Source organism: Ceratotherium simum, chromosome 8 (assembly GCF_057802395.1).
Source record: "Ceratotherium simum simum isolate JZ-2026a chromosome 8, ASM5780239v1, whole genome shotgun sequence".
Classification (NCBI taxonomy): Eukaryota; Metazoa; Chordata; class Mammalia; order Perissodactyla; family Rhinocerotidae; genus Ceratotherium; species Ceratotherium simum.
This window is the reverse complement of record NC_141907.1, coordinates 40740732-40758858: the sequence shown is the minus strand read 5'-3', so window position 1 is coordinate 40758858 and position 18127 is coordinate 40740732. Positions and strand designations below refer to the sequence as shown.

At 41.4% G+C, this 18127-nt stretch overlaps 1 protein-coding gene and 1 long non-coding RNA gene across 3 annotated transcripts in view; one reads left to right on the top strand and one right to left on the bottom strand.

Moving 5' to 3' along the window:
- LOC147916438 (uncharacterized) overlaps nt 1–947 on the bottom strand; it is a 19261-nt gene extending 18314 nt beyond the window's left edge. The window contains exon 1 of the long non-coding RNA XR_015552913.1: nt 720–947. This is a non-coding gene — a long non-coding RNA (uncharacterized LOC147916438). The remainder of the gene's footprint in view (nt 1–719) is intronic.
- LRRC66 (leucine rich repeat containing 66) lies at nt 286–18127 on the top strand. Of its 2 annotated transcripts, XM_087434305.1 has the most exons (4): nt 286–452; nt 4891–5060; nt 11746–11935; nt 13180–18127. In XM_087434305.1, the coding sequence occupies exons 1-4, from the start codon at nt 395–397 to the stop codon at nt 15360–15362; spliced, it is 2601 nt and encodes an 866-aa protein (XP_087290431.1). In that variant the 5' UTR covers nt 286–394; the 3' UTR covers nt 15363–18127. The 2 variants fall into 2 exon arrangements, with proteins under 2 accessions (XP_087290431.1, XP_087290432.1); XM_087434306.1 differs by lacking the exon at nt 4891–5060 and having other exon boundaries at nt 392–452.

Sequence of the window (18127 nt, the reverse complement as noted above, 5' to 3'; positions counted from 1 at the left end):
CACAGGTCCACACACACAGTCAACACAGTCCTGCCCCGTGTGCGCACCCCGACCTCCCAAAGGGGACCCAGTCTCTCCACGGCAGGAGCCCCACACACTCCACCACGGCCCCACACTCTCCACCCGCTCCTTGCGCACGCCCTGCCCCACTGAAGTCGGCTCAGTTGCCAGGCTGCAGAGAATCCAGTCACCAATCTATGCAGGCCCACAGGTTGCCTGAGGGCTTGTTGTTGGGTGGGGCCAGTCTCCAGGGTGGGCTGCCCGCCCTGGCTGAGCTGGATTAAATCAGTGCTCTAGCGGGTGGGGCAGACCCTGGGCTAGCAGGCCCCAGGGAGAACTCCAATGGCGCCTGTGTCAGCACGCCCACACCAGGCCACAACAATGGCCGCCGCCAATGTCCCAGTCCCTGGAGAGGTCTCACCTCTCACCGAGATGCACTCAGGGCCTATTAGGTGAGTCTCTTTTCACCACAGCACTGTGCACCTTTCTTTCTGGTGATTTTAGGATGCTTTCTGAGATGGGTGAGTTTGCACATGGGCCCTTTAAGAGCCGGTTTTAGTTTCTTTGTGAACAAGCTTTTCTGGGGGTACTCCCCAATGTTTTAGTAGCAGCAAAGTCAGATATTATGCCACTCGTCTCGATTGTGCTGGGTCCACAAAATGCCCACAGCGCAGGCACTCCCTGGCTCAGGGCCCCATGCCTCCAGGGAGGCTGCGTACCTGTGAGCTGCTCCCAGCGGCCGTGAAGCTGGCGGCTTGTGAAGGCGGCGTTTTTCCTCTCCAGAAGGGAGTTTCTGCCTCTTCTACCTCAGTTAGGGTTGTCTGTTGTTGCAGGAGTTCCTCTTATCCAGTTTTCAGTTCTGTCTCAGGGGTAATTTTTCCACGAGTAGTTGTAAATTGGCTGTGTCCGCGGGAGGAGGTGAGTTCGGAGTCTGCTTACGCCGCCATCTTGACTTCCTCTCTCCAGAGCTCTTTGTTCTTTTGTGTAGATCCAGACTTCTATCTGATTTCATTTTTCATTTGGTTGAAATACTTCCTTTAACAAGTCTTCTAGTGTGGATCTGCTGGTGATGAATTCTTTTGGATCTTGTATATCTGAGAAGTCTTTATTTGCCTTAATTTTTAAAATATTTTTTCGCTCAGTAGAGAATTCTAGGTTGGCACAATATTTTTAGTATTTTTAAAATGTTGTTCCACTGTCTTCAATTTGCATTGTTTCCAATAAGAAATCTACTGTAATCCTTATTTTTGTTCCTTTTATGAGCTATGCTCAATTTAAATTTTTGTAGGTAAATGTATTAATATTTTTCTTTATAATTTCTTACTTTGCTTTTATTTTCAAAAACAATTTCCCCCAAGTAAAACTCCACCACACTCTTGTTTATATGTGCTTCCCACCCCATGGACAGCGATATTGTCAGAGAAGATTTTTCAGGCAGATTATACTTTTAATCCAACTTGAATTTAGTTTGTTGTGTGGGGATCAGAATGTCATCTGCAGATGATCTCTGGAATTTACCCAGATCGGATTACTTTATCAGGAGCTCTTCTCCTGAAACCTTGTTCTCAGAGTACCTCAGACCCACACAATCAGGGCCAGCTGGATATCATGTCCTGGGTTTTCTGCAGAATTGGTAGACTATATTTGATGCTAGCCTAACAGCATCTGTCTTCATCTTCATCCCAGCATCAACTCATTCACAAGATAGTATGTCAGCACATACAACATTTAGTCCAGCATAATTCACATGTAGTCACCTGAGGCTGGTAGCACTAATGTGCCAGATCTCCCTAAAGGACTCTGATTCTATAAATAAGACAAATATTTTTGCAGCCAAGAGCAGCTCTAACCCTACTCTTATGCAGTTAGTTGTTATTCCTCAAGGTACTGTACCTATTTTCTTGAGAGCTACACGTTGGGTCTAAGTCTGCTCCACATATCTCTCATGGTCTTTGGATCAGCAGGCTAGTCAGGGCATGTTCTTTACGTAACAGTGTTCTTGGCAGAAGCCAAGAGAGCAAGCCCCACCACATAAGCACATTTCAAATCTTTGCTTACATGGTGTCTGCTAACACTTCATTGGCCAAGGCAAGTCACATGGCCAAACTCAGCTAAATGGGATGGGGAAGTATACTGTGCCCACAGGAAAGTGAATATTTGCTGAACAACAATCTAAACTATTACACCTGGCTTCCACTGAGCTCAAAATACTTGAAGGTCATTGTCAAAGATGATCTCAATTCCAGCTGCAAGAAACAATGAGGCATGGAGACTTTAAGTGATACTCACTGATTCACATCAAAAGTAACAAATAGAGCTGGAATAAAACTCAAGATCCTAAGTTCCTCTCCAGGACCCTATTACAAGTAGACCCTGATACAAGTAGAATCACTCAACAGCCTCCAATACGTTTGGCAATTTCATGTATTCCACAGCCCATACCATTCTCTTGCCTAGAGAACACTGTGCCCCACTCTTCTTTTCCCCTTTCTAAATTCAAGTTATCTTTCAGGGCCTTGTTCATGTCTTTGTTTTTTTTGTAAGAAATGTGTGTGGTTAAAGGTTAATGGTTAAAAGATCTGAGTTTCAATCCCAGCTCCACAGCTCCACCCACCATGACGTTGGGCAAGTTCTTAACTTAGCTGCAACTAGGTTTTGTCATTTGAAAAACAGTAATAACCCCCAGGAATCTGTGAGGAGTAAAAGGAGATGTTTGCGAAATGCTTAGAGCATAAAAGGGTATACAGTTAAATAGGAATTTAAAATAGTTTCTTCTCTTCACTCAAAAGCTAGCCATGATTTCCCCCTCCACTGAACTCCTAGAGTACGTATTCAATTCAGTTAAGCACTGAGAAATTGCAGGAATCATAAGTTCACATCCTTATATAGGTCAGGCAGGTATCATGAAAATGTTAAAGGAAACTATAGCTTCTTTCCTATTGATGTCTTGCATTGCATTTTTTTTCTCACAGACCCATATGTTTGCATATTAAAATGTGTAGCAACATTCTTTGCTCCACAACAAAACGTATTTTCTCCAGGGATTATATTCAAAATATTTAACAACTGGCCTTTTGCCTGGGATCCCCAGTTGGATGCGTCCTGGCTGTAGTGATGGAACAGAGTCCTGCTGTGAGGGGGGACACTGAAGCACCTAGGGCGATGGGGCGGCACACAGGGCTCAGCAATAGCTATTTACAAATCAATATGGAAGAATTTCTTACTAGCATATGCCAGCTGAACATCAGCCTTGGTTCTCTCCCATTTCTTTAAAACATGCAGGTTTCTGGGCCTATCTTATGTTTTCCTATTTTTGATAGAGATATGAGCACAAGGAAATCATATTCTTCAATAAGTGCATGCCTCGTCTAAAGCAGGCAGCCCTCATTCATCAGCTCCAGCCAAAGGTTGTCTTGTGCCAGTTGGAACTTACAATTTTTCAAGAGAAGCTAGAAATGCAAATTTTTGTGTTGAATCTTTATTGTTGGCTCAATAATTTTTAAATCTCTGTGCAAGGCAAACACTGTGACCTCTGGCTTATTGAATGCATGTTATGTTCCAGGCATTGCAAGAGTTCACAAAGATGTGAATTCTGCCCTTAAGGGACTAACCATCTGATGGAGAGTCTGACAGACAACCAACAGTTAATTTTATAGTCAGATGGTGGGAGTATAACTGCTTTGTATAACCAATGACTGTTTCTTGTGTGTGTGTCTTACCACTCAGTCAGACACAAGGAGTCTATGCTTATTTGTCCTCAGCACCAAGTGCCTGCTCGTGATGTTTTGATTGAGTCGTTGTCCCAATGATCTCTTGCTTACTCTGTGCAGCTGAAATGCGCATGATAACGTAGATGTACAGCCATTTCAATTAAGTCATCATCTCTCTGCATGATCAGTCTTACAATAAGTACCAATAAGTACCTTGCAAACAGTAGGCAAGTAATAAACCCTTCTGGAATTGAACCAACCTGATCTGTTATGTAGTAGTTGGTTCAAGACACAGACTACATGTGAGAACAGCAGAAAGATATGTAAAAATGCAGGGCTTCCTTGTGAGACTCATATGGGAAATCAAATTTGGAAGACTGCTATGACTGGCACCTCATTCTCAAGCTTTATTTTCAGTGCCAAATGGTCGCTCTCTGGAATCAAGTGAAATACAAAGGCAGAGAACAAAACTCCGATTATTTTGCTGGAAAACAAAATCCAGCTGCAACTTATTACCTCTGAAAAATACAAGAATGCCCAGAAAATAGTTATAATATCAACAATAAGTAGATAAAAGAAAGGATATAGCTACAAAATAGAATAAGAACATCTGAAAACTCAAAGAGTTCATCCATATAAATAAATCATCACAGCTATTCAGTTTTACCCATAGTTCAATCAAATAAGCAAATACTTACTTATCACCTCCTTCAAAGTTAGATTTTTTAACTGATGCTTTTATTATAATATTAGCATATACTCATTGAAAGAAGAAATGCCAAAGTGCCTAAAATAAAAACAAAATTTCCTTCCATATCCCACCCCACCTCCCTCCCCCATCCTACTCCTAAGCGTAACTACTACTGATAGCTTAGTTCATCTCCCTGCCAGCCTTTTTCTCTGCTCACTCAAAATATATATGTTTGCATATGGCTCTTTTTTTCCAAGAACATTGGAATCATACCCTATAGTGTTCTCAACTTAACATTTTCCTTCCTGTTCAGTCAGCTCCCATTCTCTTTTAAAACTGCATAGTATTTTGTAGTATCAATATACCATACTTTGTTTAACCATTTCTCTGATGAGAACCATTTAGGTTGTCTCCAATTTTTCACCATTACAAATAATGCTGCAGTAAATATCAGCAGTTTATATCTTAATTTGCTTTTAATTTTAACAGGACTGTGGAAGCTGAAGTCATTACAGACTTTGGATCTGTCTTTCAATGGGATATCGCAAATTGGTTTGTCTGATTTTCATAACTGCCTGCAACTGGAGAACCTCTATTTACAGAGCAACAGGATACTCAGAATTCATCCAGAAGCTTTCAAGGACCTCAAAAAATTACAGGTTATAAAATAATTTTAATAATATTTCAAATATGCAGACATATGGGCAATTACTATAGAAGAATATTTTCATAAAAGAGTTTCTTCACGCCCAGTAGTACTGGCTGTTAATCAAAAAATCAAGTCTATTTTAAGGTTCCCCTAAAATTGCTGAAGTCTCTCTCTTGCCTCAAAAATCAAAAACCTCAGTAATGGACACGAATTTTTCTCAAACGTAATACTCAGCAAGAATTGGCACATTATTTTTCTAAATCAAATTAAACCCAACTCCAAGTTTCCACTTACCAGTTATCAAGAAATTAAATCTTAGTTATGGGCCGGCCCCGTGGCTTAGCGGTTAAGTGCGAGCGCTCCGCTGCCGGCGCCCTGGGTTCGGATCCTGGGCGCGCACCGACGCACTGCTTCTCCAGCCATGCTGAGGCCGCGTCCCACATACAGCAACTAGAAGGATGTGCAACTATGACATACAACTATCTACTGGGGCTTTGGGGGAAAAAATAAATACATAAAAATTTAAAAAAAAAAAATCTTAGTTATTAGTGAGGCTCCCTCGCTGGGCTGCAAGGTCAAAGGTCCCTGGGATCTTATGCAATCTGGAACACTTGGGGAGGTTCCTCTGAGCCTCCTTGGTTGATGCTGAGATGTCACCAACTCAGGACTATATGGGCCTCTGAAGGCCAGTGACCCTGTTGCTTCCATACCAAAACTGGGCACGGAACAATACAAGTGAGAATGATAACAGCTCATACTTGTATCCCGCTTACCACATACTGTTATAAACATCAGACCCATATTGGGGGGATCTAGGCCACACTTTAGAGCCCCTAGTGCCTGTTTCTTAGACACTTTGCAGTTAATCTCACTGAAGTCCTGACAGCTGTTAGGGTAAGGAACCCCCAAAGCCCTGGTCCAGTTTTGGCAGCTGCAGCCCCTTCTCCTCCAAGCACTTTCCTCCACTCCCCTCCTCTTTGGGAGAATACTGTAAAATCTCCCCTCAGTGCTTCTTTAGAAACATCAGGGTGGCCACTGGTATGGCATCTAGAGGTGCCTGAGGAGAAGATTCAGTCCGCATCCCCATAACCTCTATCACACACTCCCATTCTTTTGTTTGTTTGGTTAGTTGGTTAACTAATTAATTAATTTTTTTTATTTGATAATTCTGACATGTCACAATTTATAAATTTAAGGTGTACAGCATGTTATTTTGATCTATTTATGTATTGTAATATGATTGCCATTGAAGCAATATTTATCACATCATTATAGTACAGTATTATTGACTATATTCCTTATACTGTGTATTAGATCTCTATGGGTTATTTACTACTGTTTACAAATTTTACCCTTAAACACCTCACAGCCCCCATCCCCTGATAACCACTACTTTACTCTCTGTTTTTTTACAGGTTTGACTTTTTTTTTAGATTCCACATATAAGTGATATCATACAGTACTTATCTTTATCTATCTAATTTATCTCACTTAGCATAATGTGCTGATCTTTCGTACAGAAAATTCCAAAAAGTCAATCAAAAAACTGTTGAAATTAATCAATGATTTCAGTAAAGTGGCAGGTTACAAAGTCAACTTACAGAAATCAGTGGCATTCCTTTACACCAATGATGAAGCATCAGAAAAAGAAACAAAGAAAACTACCCCATTCACAATAGCATCAAAAACAATAAAATACTTAGGAATAAATTTATCCAAGGAAGTGAAAGATCTGTACAATGAAAACTATAAGACTTTGCTGAAAGAAATCGAGATGACACAAACAAATGGAAAGACATCCTGTGTTCATGGATTGAAAGAATAAATATTGTTAAAATAGCCATACTACCCAATGCCATCTACAGATTCAACACAATCCCCATCAAAATACCAAAGATATTCTTGATAGAAATAGAAGAAACAATCCTAAAATTTGTATGGAGCAACGAAAGACCCTGAATAGCCAAAGCAATCCTGAGAAAAAAGAACAAAGCCGAAGGTATCACACCTCCTGATTTCAAACTATACTACAAAGCCATAGTAATAAAAACAGTATGGTACTGGCTCAAAAATAGACACATAGACCAATGGAACAGAATAGAGAGCCCAGAATTAAATCCCAGCATTTATGGTCAGTTAATATTAGACAAGAGAGCCAAGAATACCCAATGGGGAAAGGATAGTCTCTTCAACAAAGGGTGCTGGGAAAACAGGAGAAACACATGCAGAACAATGAAATTGGACTCCATTCTTTATGTGGGCCAGTATCATTCAATAGAAACATAATGTGAGCCACATATGCAATTTTAGATACTCTAGTAACTAGATTCAAAAAGTAAAAATAAGCAGGTGAATTTCATCTAGTAGTATATTTTTAACTCAATATATCCAAATATTATCTTTTACACATGTAATTAATATAAAAATTATTACTGAGATAGTTTACATTCTCTTTTTCATACTAAGCCTTCAAACCTGTGTGTATTTTACACTTACCGTACATCCCAATTTGGACTAGCCACCTTTTAGTGCTCCATAGCCACGTGTGGCTATTGGCTGTCATATCAGGCAGCATTGACATAGGCAGCTGATGTTTTCCCAGTTTATGTAACGTGTTATTCAAGCATAGCTGCAGGACAAATCTTCAACCACCCCCCCCTTTCAATCAGAATGGCCCCCAAGTCCCTCCTTTATCGAAGGGAGACTAGTGAGGAGGGTGGACTCTGGAGACAGCTGCCTGGGTTTAAACCTAGGCTCTGCAACTTTCCAGCCATATAATCTTGGGCAAGTTACCAAATCTCTTTGTGTCTTGGTTTTCTCATCTGAAAAAATGGAGATAATTTAGTTCCTTTCTCATAGAGTTGTGTGAGAATTAAATGTTTTAATATATATAAAGTGCCCCAAACAGTACTTGGAATACAGTAAGCTCTTTGTAAATGTAGACTACATTTAGTAATTCTAAAGTGGCCACAATACCCTACTCTATTAACATACAAATCTGATCATGCCACTTCTTGTTTAAACCCTTCTAGCTTTCACAACAAGGGCCTGGCCCCTGCGTGCATCTGTTTTCACCTCAAGCCCTCCCCACTTGCTGATCCTTTTGCCTGGAAGAGCTAACTCTTATTAATTCCTCCAATGTCACTTCCTCAAGGAAGCCTTCGCTGGGCCTTCAGATCGAATTAGTTGCTCTTTTATACACGCTTACAATATGCTTTGCTTTTTCCTCATTGTGCCTATCACAACTGAAATTATTTCGTTTTAGGTATAGCTAGTTAATGCCTATATCCCCATAACCGTTCTATAAGATGGTGATCTCTTTGAAGACATACATCACATCTATTTTGTTTTCTAGTGCTTAGCATATGTCTAATACATAACACATATTTTAAAACACTTGTTGAATAAACAAAGGAATGAGTGAATCCATGATGATCATGGATAGGTGTATTAGTTATCTATTGCTGTGTAACAAATTGCTACAAACTTAGCAGTCTAAAACCACACACATATATTATTTCATGATTTCTGTGGGTCAGAAATCCAGGCAAAGCTTAGCTGGGTCCTCTAAAGCCCTCTCAAGAGGCTGCAATCAAGCATTTGGCCAGGGCTGGAGTCTCACCTGAAGGCTCAGCTGAGAAAGGATTCACTTCCAAGCTCACGTGGTTGTTGCAGGATTTAATTCCTTACGGGCAGTTGGAATGGGGCTCAGTTCCTTCCTGGCTATCAGCCTTAGCCTGCCTTCAGTTCTTTGCCATGTAGGCCTCTCTAAAGGGCAGTTCACAGCATGGCAATTTGCTTCAGAACCCAATAAAGAGAGTCCACTAGCAAGAAGAACATTGCAACTTATGTAATGTCATCATGGAAGTGACGTCCCATTGCGTTTGCCATATTCTATTGGTTAGAACCAAGTCATAGGTCCCACCTACGCTAAGGGGAGGAGATTACTTAAGGGCATGAATAACCAAGAGGCAGGATCATTGGGGACCATCTTGGAGTCTGTCTGCCACAATAGTTATCAGAGCAGATGAGAAAGTCCATTTAACTTGGCAGTGCTCCCCTATTTACCACAAAGAGGTTATCAGATTGCCTGTGAACCTCATTTGCTATATTGTATATCGATTCTAAGTATATTTGTATATGTAATTTCCCTATGTCTGTTTTATTTCCTATGCATTTTTATTGTGCTTTATAAGTCTTCTGCAGCTCACAGATAATAGATGCTACAGGCAAACTAAAAATCAACCCCAAGAATGTTTTAAATCATCTGTAATTCTCAATTCACCTGAACTACCCAAGATCATACAATTTCTCCTTCTCTATTATCCCTTCTACATGTTTGGCAATATCTCTAAAAACTGGTTTGGAATGTGATGAACGTATTTGGTACCAGAAAGCTGAATATTAAAATGGATGTTTTTTTTTTCAGGAAATATATTTAATACTTGCACTATACTATGTGTCTTCCCATGTAGGAATCTTTTCAGAAACCAGTTACATTTTTCAAAGCCTACATTCATCATCATGTTTAGATAGAATGAAATAAATTTCCTTGGCATTTAAAATTAACATTCTTTTTCTTAATCCCATCCATTCTTCTTAGATGCAGTGATTTGTGTAGCAACATTATATGCATCTCCCAATCCTTCTATGGTGTACACCCCTTTCAAGAGATGGTGGATGGCTGTTTCTTTAGCCAAATTAGACTATTCTGTTTTAATCTTGTCTCAGAAATTATTCCTCCTGAATCATCTTATTAGTTTTCTGTCCTGTCTCCAGTTTTGCTTTCAGTTCCATGATTTGTAACGTAATAAGATGCTAGGATGAAAATAATGCAGGCATGCACTAAAAAGAAAATAACTACCTGAAAAACATTAGAATATTTTACTCAGTTGTTAAGGAGGGGTAAATGAGAAAGCTATTGATCCTAGGCAAAGCCAGGCCAAAGCAAAGTTTGTTTTTCTTCCCAATCCCAGTCTCCTAGTTCCTGTTTTTGGCAACCTTCCTTTGGGAATTGTGATATTACAATTGATAATAAGAAACATATATTTGGTCTCTGTCCCCTTTTTAGGCACAGATCTCCTAAAACCCTTGAAATTTCCTAAATGATGAGAGTCATAAAGTTGTCTTTCATTATGTCAATGGATGACTTTTGGAAAGCACTTATGTTTGGGGGCCAGAGGAGCCAACCCTGGATTAGAGGGATTAGAGGGACTTTCAGTCCCACCCCCCTGACCTCCCAGGAGAGGAGAGGTGCCAGAGGTTGAATCAACTGCCAATGGGCTAATGATGTAATCAATCATGACTATTTAATGAGGCCTCCGTAAAAAGCCAAAAGGACAGGTTGGAGACCTTCCAGGTTGGGGAACACATGGAAATGCAGGGAGAGTGGCAGGCTCAGAGAGAGCATGGAAGCTCCACACCTTTTCTTCATACCTTGTCCTATGTGTCTCTTCCACCTGGCTGTTCCTGAGTTATATCCTTTTTATAATAAACCACTAATCGACGAAGTAAAATCTTACTTTGAGTTCTATGAGCCCCTCTAGCAAATTAATTGAACCCAAGGAGGATGTGTTGTTGGGACCTCGGTAGCTGATAGGTCAGAAGCACAGTTGACAACCTGAACTTTCAATTGGCTTCTAAAGTAGGGAGGTAGAGGGGGCAGACTTGTGGGACTGAGCCCTTAACTTGTGGGATCTGACACTATTTGCAGGTAGATAGTGTCAGAATTGGGTTGAATTGTAGGATACCTAGCCGGTGTCCAAGAATTGCTTGGATGTGTGGGGAAAAAGTCCACATGTTGGAATTGGTACTAGAATCAGAGGAGTCAAAACTGCTTGGTTACTCAACACTGGAAAGGTCACCTCTCTACCTAAATTCAGGGAGAATTCTGATTCTACATGTAGCAGTCTTGGTGGTGGTGCTGTTTGATTACTTGTCTGAATCAGCTCTTCTTAGGAATTCATATAATCTAAATGTCAATGCTGCTTTTCCCCTGATGTTTGTAAAACGACTGGCCTTGGTAACATTCAGCCTTTTGGTTTTGTCCACTGCCATGTCCAACTCCAACAGATCTCGCTCTGTGTTTCTAGAGCCACTGAATCCTTTTCATTCCCCTTCATTTCTGATTAGACTAGAAAAATTAGTCATATATTGAGTAAACATAGATGCAGATAAATGTACTGTTCCCCTTGAGATAACATTTGATGCAAAAGATTTCTCTTTGCTACTTCTGGTCAACCACAATTCTTCTGTGTTCTTTGTCCTTTATCCAGTATCTTCTGTCAGTTCCAAGATCACAGTGCTTCTAGACGTTCTAGACCTGGTATCTAATCTAGACCTTGATAACAACAGGGAGTCTAGGTTTTATCTAACAGTACAAATTACAACTCATAGGAAAGAAGGAAGGGAAAATGATTGGGCATCTAATATAGACACCATTTTTAAAGCTTTCATATATATTTAATCCTTACAATAACCCTGGGAGGTAGGCTCATAGAGAGTAAACAATTCCCTGAAGCTCACAGAGCTGTTAGGGGCAGAGCAGAGATTTAAACCCAGTATTCTCTGACACTCAAATCAAGGTGAAATCCATATTGCATCCATTGAGGAGTAAGCAATATCTGTAACCCATTTATTTTGTCTCTGAATGTCTTTATTCACAGACTGTCCTAAATTTTTTTCTTCTCAAGCAGGTTGTGGACCTCAGCAACAATGCTCTGACCACCATCCTGCCAATGATGATCATTGCTCTAGAATTTCCCCATCTGGAGGTTGACTTGGCTGATAACCAGTGGCAGTGTGACTATAATGTGGCAGCCTTCCAAAATTTCATTTCTGAATCCTGGAGGAGAAAGTGGAATGTAATTTGCAACAAGTCTACGGGTAAGTTAGTAGTATCTCTTCTCTCTGAAATGGTTCCATTTAAACTGAAACAAGCACATGAAAAATTTAGTCTCATTTGAAACAATGACAGTCCCCATGAAAGGAAGTGTGCTGATCCATGGCATTAGTCAGCCTTGGGCTGTATGACAGAATAATCATTGGTACTTAACTATTTTCCTCAGTTCATGAATGACCTCCCTCCCATGGTCAAAGAAATCTAGTTTAATAGCTCAGAAATCACTGGATTTGGTCAAAAACAGAAATTTCACAATGACAGAATTTTGCCCGAAAGCCCCCAAATTTCATATTTTTATCCTAATTCTTAACAAATAATCAAAGAAAGACCTTTTAAAACTTGAAACATGATTATTTAAAATGCTTGCTAACCCTCTGAAAGTATAATACTATACATACACAAAAAACACAGATTTCAAAAGTACAGTTTTCTTTGATTTGTTCCCTGCTACTCTCCCAAAGTGCTAGAATATGTTACTGGAGTTGAACATTCTGGAAAGCATTTTTTCACTTTTAACTCTCTTGGCTAAATCTCAAAACTAACGGCAGGGTGGTGGGGAGTCAGATTTTTTTTTAAATGAGTCCTGGACTGTGTTCTATTCAAGACTGCTGTTCAAGTAGAAACATGGCCATTCTTACCAGGTTTAGTAGAAATCCAAGAAGATCATAGAGAAGTCTTAATGTTGTCAGCCACACTTGTTTCATTCCTCTATAAAATCCACAACTGGCCTTCTCAGTATGGAGGGCAGAATGTCAGGAACCAGTAGAGAAATCTGAATAGTTTTGCTGTTTACCGACACTGGAGAATGGTGAGGTAATGATGTTGCGAACATGGGTAGGGCTGAGGCAGATTTTGCAGAGGGCTGATGGAACGTTCTCACAAACGTGCAGTAGGTGAGGATATGGAGGAAGGAGAAGCAATGTGGCTGTCCCTCCAGTCTGGCTTTTTTCCTTCCGTGGGTAGCAGTCAGGCAAGAAACCTAAGAAACTTACAACCTCCTGGGCCTGTGAGCAGCAGACCTCAGCCTGAGAGCCATGCGTAAATGCTCACAGAGCCATATACATACTATTGGCATTAGACAATCAATCAGTAAAGCTGCTTATCATCATGTAATATGCAATTTAAATACAGCTAGGTAAGGACTGAGGAGGACTCACAGATGCTTTAAAACCACTAGAATCTTATTTCAATGTCCACTCAATATGTGTTTTTTATCCCCCATTTTCAGGGAATGAGGAGGTATATTGGTGGACTCCCAAAAGCAGAATTTCCAGGGAGACTCACCTTCCTCACACTAAATCGAATCACAGGAAAAGCCTCATAATGGGCAAAGCTGAGAGGCCCCAGGAAGAGCTGTACGTGCACTTTTCCACACCGGGGAAGAAGGACAATGCCAGCTCTGATACCAGTGCAAAGCACAGACGGCTGCCAAGGTGGGTTAGAAGTGACGACGATGCTGTGCGAACTTCTGGCAGAGACGAAGACAATTCCCAGGACCTCGCCCTGGCTGTCTGTCTGTCGGTGTTCATCACATTCTTGGTGGCTTTCTGCCTGGGGGCTTTTGCAAGGCCTTATGTTGACAGACTGTGGCAACAGAGGTGCCAGAAGAAAAGCCATGGTTTGGATAATGCATATTCAAACGAGGGATTCCACAATGAAACGGAAGCTGCAGGGAATATGCACCACCCAAGGGTAGGTCTGCACCAAGCTTTCGGTGATCTCAACCTCTATGAGAACCAAGACTCTTTCTCGGTGACAGCGGCCAGCCCACCTGCTGCTGTCATTCCTGATAGAACTCTGGGACCGAGCAGAAAGGAGCCTGGCAGTTGGCAGAGCTGGGAACAAGGCGAGGACAACAATGCGGCAGGAAGTAGAGAGGATAACGCATTTCCAAATGACATTGCAGCCGGGTCCGTTCTCCTCGGACAGCCAAATGCTGATCATAACGCACTAATTTCAGCAGCACGGGACCACATCTACAGGAATGATATTCTTGGAGAAATAAATTTTGAAACTGTGGCCCGGGCAGATTCTCTCAGCGAGCAGTCAGCGGGCGTCCCTGCAGTAGCTGGCAGATCGCAAACGGTCTCTGGCTCAATCCATAATGATTTGAATGAATTAGACCCACAACTCTCGAGAGAAGAAACTCTCTCTCAAATGCTAATACATACAGAAGCACAGAGGGCTGGAGAGAATGAGGAAAGACGGGGCACTGAGCAGTTACCGTCGGAGTTCTCTAAGGAAATGCCAGTGAGCACTTACATTAATTTGCTGAGCGCACAGCAGCAAGGGCTCAAGGGGGCCAGTGCTGAGGAAGAACTTTCCACCTACTACAGTGCGGTCACACTCAGTGACCCAGGAGATACGGATTCATCCCCACCAGTCTTCCCTCCAGGATGGGGCAGAGACCTGCATGTCACTCCTGCTAACAAGGAACCAATGCAGGAACACCCTCCTTCTGACACTCAGTATGAGTTGGACACCAACTATGATTCTGATGAGGGGTCTTTATTTACTCTAAGTTCAATAAGTTCAGAGGATGCAAGAAATGTGACTGAAGAAGAGGCACATGACGAGGAGAGTCATAGAGCCAGTGAGTTCCCAGAGGACCAGGACTCAGGAATGAGGAAGGACAATGTTATGTCATTAGAGAGTCTTGACGACGGCATCACCTTCCAGAAGATTGTGGGGAAATGTGAGAATCAGGAAGATCATTTTGAAAAACCTCTAACTTCTGGTCCAGACTCTGGTTTGTGTGAGGCTCATCTGGAAAATGCCTCTTACACCAATAAATTTGAGGATCCATTGACCTTGCCCAGATCACTGGGCAATAGTCCTTTCATTGATGAGATCCCAGACACGTTCATTTATGATTATGTCACAGCTCCTCAATCCGAGGCAGTAGAGTGGCTTTACTCACTTAAAGACCTAGAATTTTCATATGTGGATATTTTACCACAAACACCACCTTGTTCTGCCGAAGTTCCCTCAGATCCTGGTAAGAGTGCCTGTCATGAAAGAGACTCAGACATTTGTAAAGAAGAACCTTTCACTCAGGGAACAGACACAGCTCAAAACGATATTCCTTTCAAGATCACTACAGGGGAAAACTTAAGACCCTCACAAGATTTTGAAGACGGCGACATGAATTCCAACCTGATGGAAACTGATGCAAGTAAGGGGTCTGTATGTCATCTTGAGGACGATGGTTCCAGAAAGGTTATAAACCAAACACAGTTGTTACAATCCTGTGGTGATGAGTCTGCTCTTCAGTGTGAAAGAAGAGGGGGCGAATATTTTGAAGACAGTTCCAAGAGCCGGGTACCATCATTACAAGAGCTTCCAAATAAAACCAGTTCACTAAGAACACAAGAGCCCTTCAATGATAGAGATTGGGATAAATATTCATAGGATAATCTGTTGCAGTTAGAAAATGATTCTAACTTTTATACTCAAATGCAGACCCAGAGCAACCTGATGGGAGTTGACTGTCTATGTGAGGATCAACTCTACTATGACAAAGACAAGGACATTCAACTTGAAAATCAAAGGGAATTCAAGTAACATCTTTAGTCCAGATTGAAGCACTTGGATGGAACTGCTGAACAGATTTTAACAAATTCAGCACAAAGAACAGCAGAACTTTTGGGAGGTTGATCATGAAACAGCAAAATTGGAAGGATTCAGAGCATTTTTAAATATTTTTAATAAGTTATGTTAAAAGAGAGACCATTTTCTAAAACTAAATGTAAATTAAAAATCAATTTTCAAGTTTTTTGTAAAAGAAAAAGGTACTCTACCATGATCCTTGACTAGCCCTTCCTCAGCGTGACTCTCCAGTCTGGGCTCTCATGAGCTGTGTTCTTCGGTTTATCCTCCTGCTTCTCCGACATTTTCTCTTTTTCCTTCCTGACACTCCTCCTCTGCTTGCCCTCTTAAAGAGCATTCCTCAAAGGTCTGTTCTCAGTCTTTCCTTACATCCCTTTACCTCTCTCCTTGGACCCCACTGCTTCATGACCAGCTCTGTACAGATGACGCCCAGGTCTGCATGACAAGACCAACCTCCTTCCCAAGCTCCAGACTCACATTCTCCACCCCAATAGCCCAAATCCACATAGATCTTTATGGGACCTAAAATTCATCATGTTCCTCATGAATGTGATCTCCCATGTTCTCTTTCTTGGTCAATAGTATCATGACATCTACCCAGTAAAGCCAGTTAAAATTTCTGACTTATCTCTGACTCTTTCTCTTTCATTTCTTAAATCTGAGTAGCATCTAAGCTCTATGCAGTGGAAGTTCTTTTATGTCTATACAGGGAAACGTTTAAGTATGGCAATCTGGATGGGGGCTAGGTAATTTATGTCAAACCAGCATTTGCCTAGAAAGCACCCTGTTTTTACTTTAGAGTGTACAGTTATTTAGGGTAGACTAAGATGGAAGGTGATTGTGATTTTAGGGAAGGGCCCTAAGGATCCCCCAATCCAACTGTTGGCACCACCACTAGTCCTTTGAGGGATCTATTCCTCAGTAATTCTTAACTTTGTACTCTCTGCTCTCAACCCCCAAATAAAGCACATCCCTTATCTATCACCTAGATTATTTTTGTGTGTGTGTGAGGATGATTAGCCCTGAGCTAACATCTGTTGCCAATCCTCCTCTTTTTGCTGAGGAAGATTGGGCCGCCACCACAGCGTAGCTTGATAAGCAGTGCGTCGGTCCGCATCTGGGATGTGAACCCGCAAACCCCAGGCCGCTGGAGCAGAGCACAAGAACTTAACCGCTATGCCACTGGGCTGGCCTGTATCACCTAGATTATTTTAAGGCCTCTTCGTGACCTGTAGTACTTCTCCTTGACCCCACTCAACCCCAAACAATCTTATATCCTGTTCATCTCTCCACTACGCAAAAACCTTTGATAGCTCCCCATTGCCTATATAAAGACCAGATTCCATAATCTAGACACATCCTACCTTTCCAACTTCATCTCATAACATTATCACGTCACCACACATTCTATATTCTGCTTTATATCATTTATAGCAATCATTCATTCATTTATTTCAGCAAACTTTTGAGGCTTTCACTTGTCCCTGATCAATGTCTCCCCCCTTGTTCACAATTGCTATTTTGAAATTTCCTTGTGCTTGAACTTTCACTGAGAAAATTTAGGCTATCAGGAAAAAACTCCCTCACTCCCTGCCCCAAACAGTAACCATTTTTATATTTAAATCTACACTCACTACTTTCTTCCAATCTAAGAAGAAACCAGCATTCTGTGGTCAAGGTTAATCCCTCCAGTCTGCTCTTGCTGCAGTCCCTGGCATGGATCCATTCATGTTTCCCATTCCTGCACTTCTAAGCCTTCCCTATCTAATGGCTGCCTCCCCTAATGGCTATAAGCATGCTCAAGTCTCTTCAACACTAAAATTAAAGACAGAAAACATTACTGGCAGCTCCCTTAAAAAAGTGCACCAGTGCTCCATCCACAAACCCAGGAGTCACTCTTTTGACTTCCCTCTCCTCATTCCCCACATCTAATTCATTGCTCATTAAGTACAGCCAATTCTAGCGCCTAAACAGCTATTAAATCCATCCCCTCCTGTCTGTCCACACTGTCAGTGCTCTAGCTCTCACCTTCATACTCCCACCGGATCTATGATAACACCACACCAACTGGTTTCTTTATCTCTTGTCTTACATGTCTTTATTATTTCCCACACTACAGCCAGGGGGTGGTTTCTAGAATGCAAATATGATCATGTGGCTCCCCTGATTAGGGTCCCTCCATAGGCTATATAGGATTTTCTGTTTCTCTAAAGCTCCACATAACTCCCTGTCTCCAGGCCTTTGCCCGTGTCACATCTGCCTGAAATGCTCTTTCCAATCTCCCCAACAACCCCACCCAAACAAGCCCTCCTTTAGCTCAGTAGCTCCTACTTAGTTCTCAGGTTAAATGTCACTTCCTCAGGGAAGCCTTCTTGGACCCCCAGACTAACTTAGATTTCCCTACTACAAACTCTCTCATTAAACAAGCATTGTCCTTCACAGAGGAGAGCTTATCACAAGTAAAATTAAATTATTATTTGTGTGATTATTGATTTAATGTCTGTCTGCCCCTTACGCTATAACCTCCATGAGAACAAAAAAATGTGCCATGTCTCCCCAAGGCCTGG

Excerpts from the sequence above, each read along its gene's own strand:
- LRRC66 (XM_087434305.1), top strand. The coding sequence starts at position 395 with ATGTCCCAGTCCCTGGAGAGGTCTCACCTCTCACCGAGATGCACTCAG. Across the intron at positions 5,061-11,745 it reads AGGACCTCAAAAAATTACAG|GTTGTGGACCTCAGCAACAA; the intron begins GTTATAAAATAA and ends CTTCTCAAGCAG. Across the intron at positions 11,936-13,179 it reads AATTTGCAACAAGTCTACGG|GGAATGAGGAGGTATATTGG; the intron begins GTAAGTTAGTAG and ends CCCCATTTTCAG.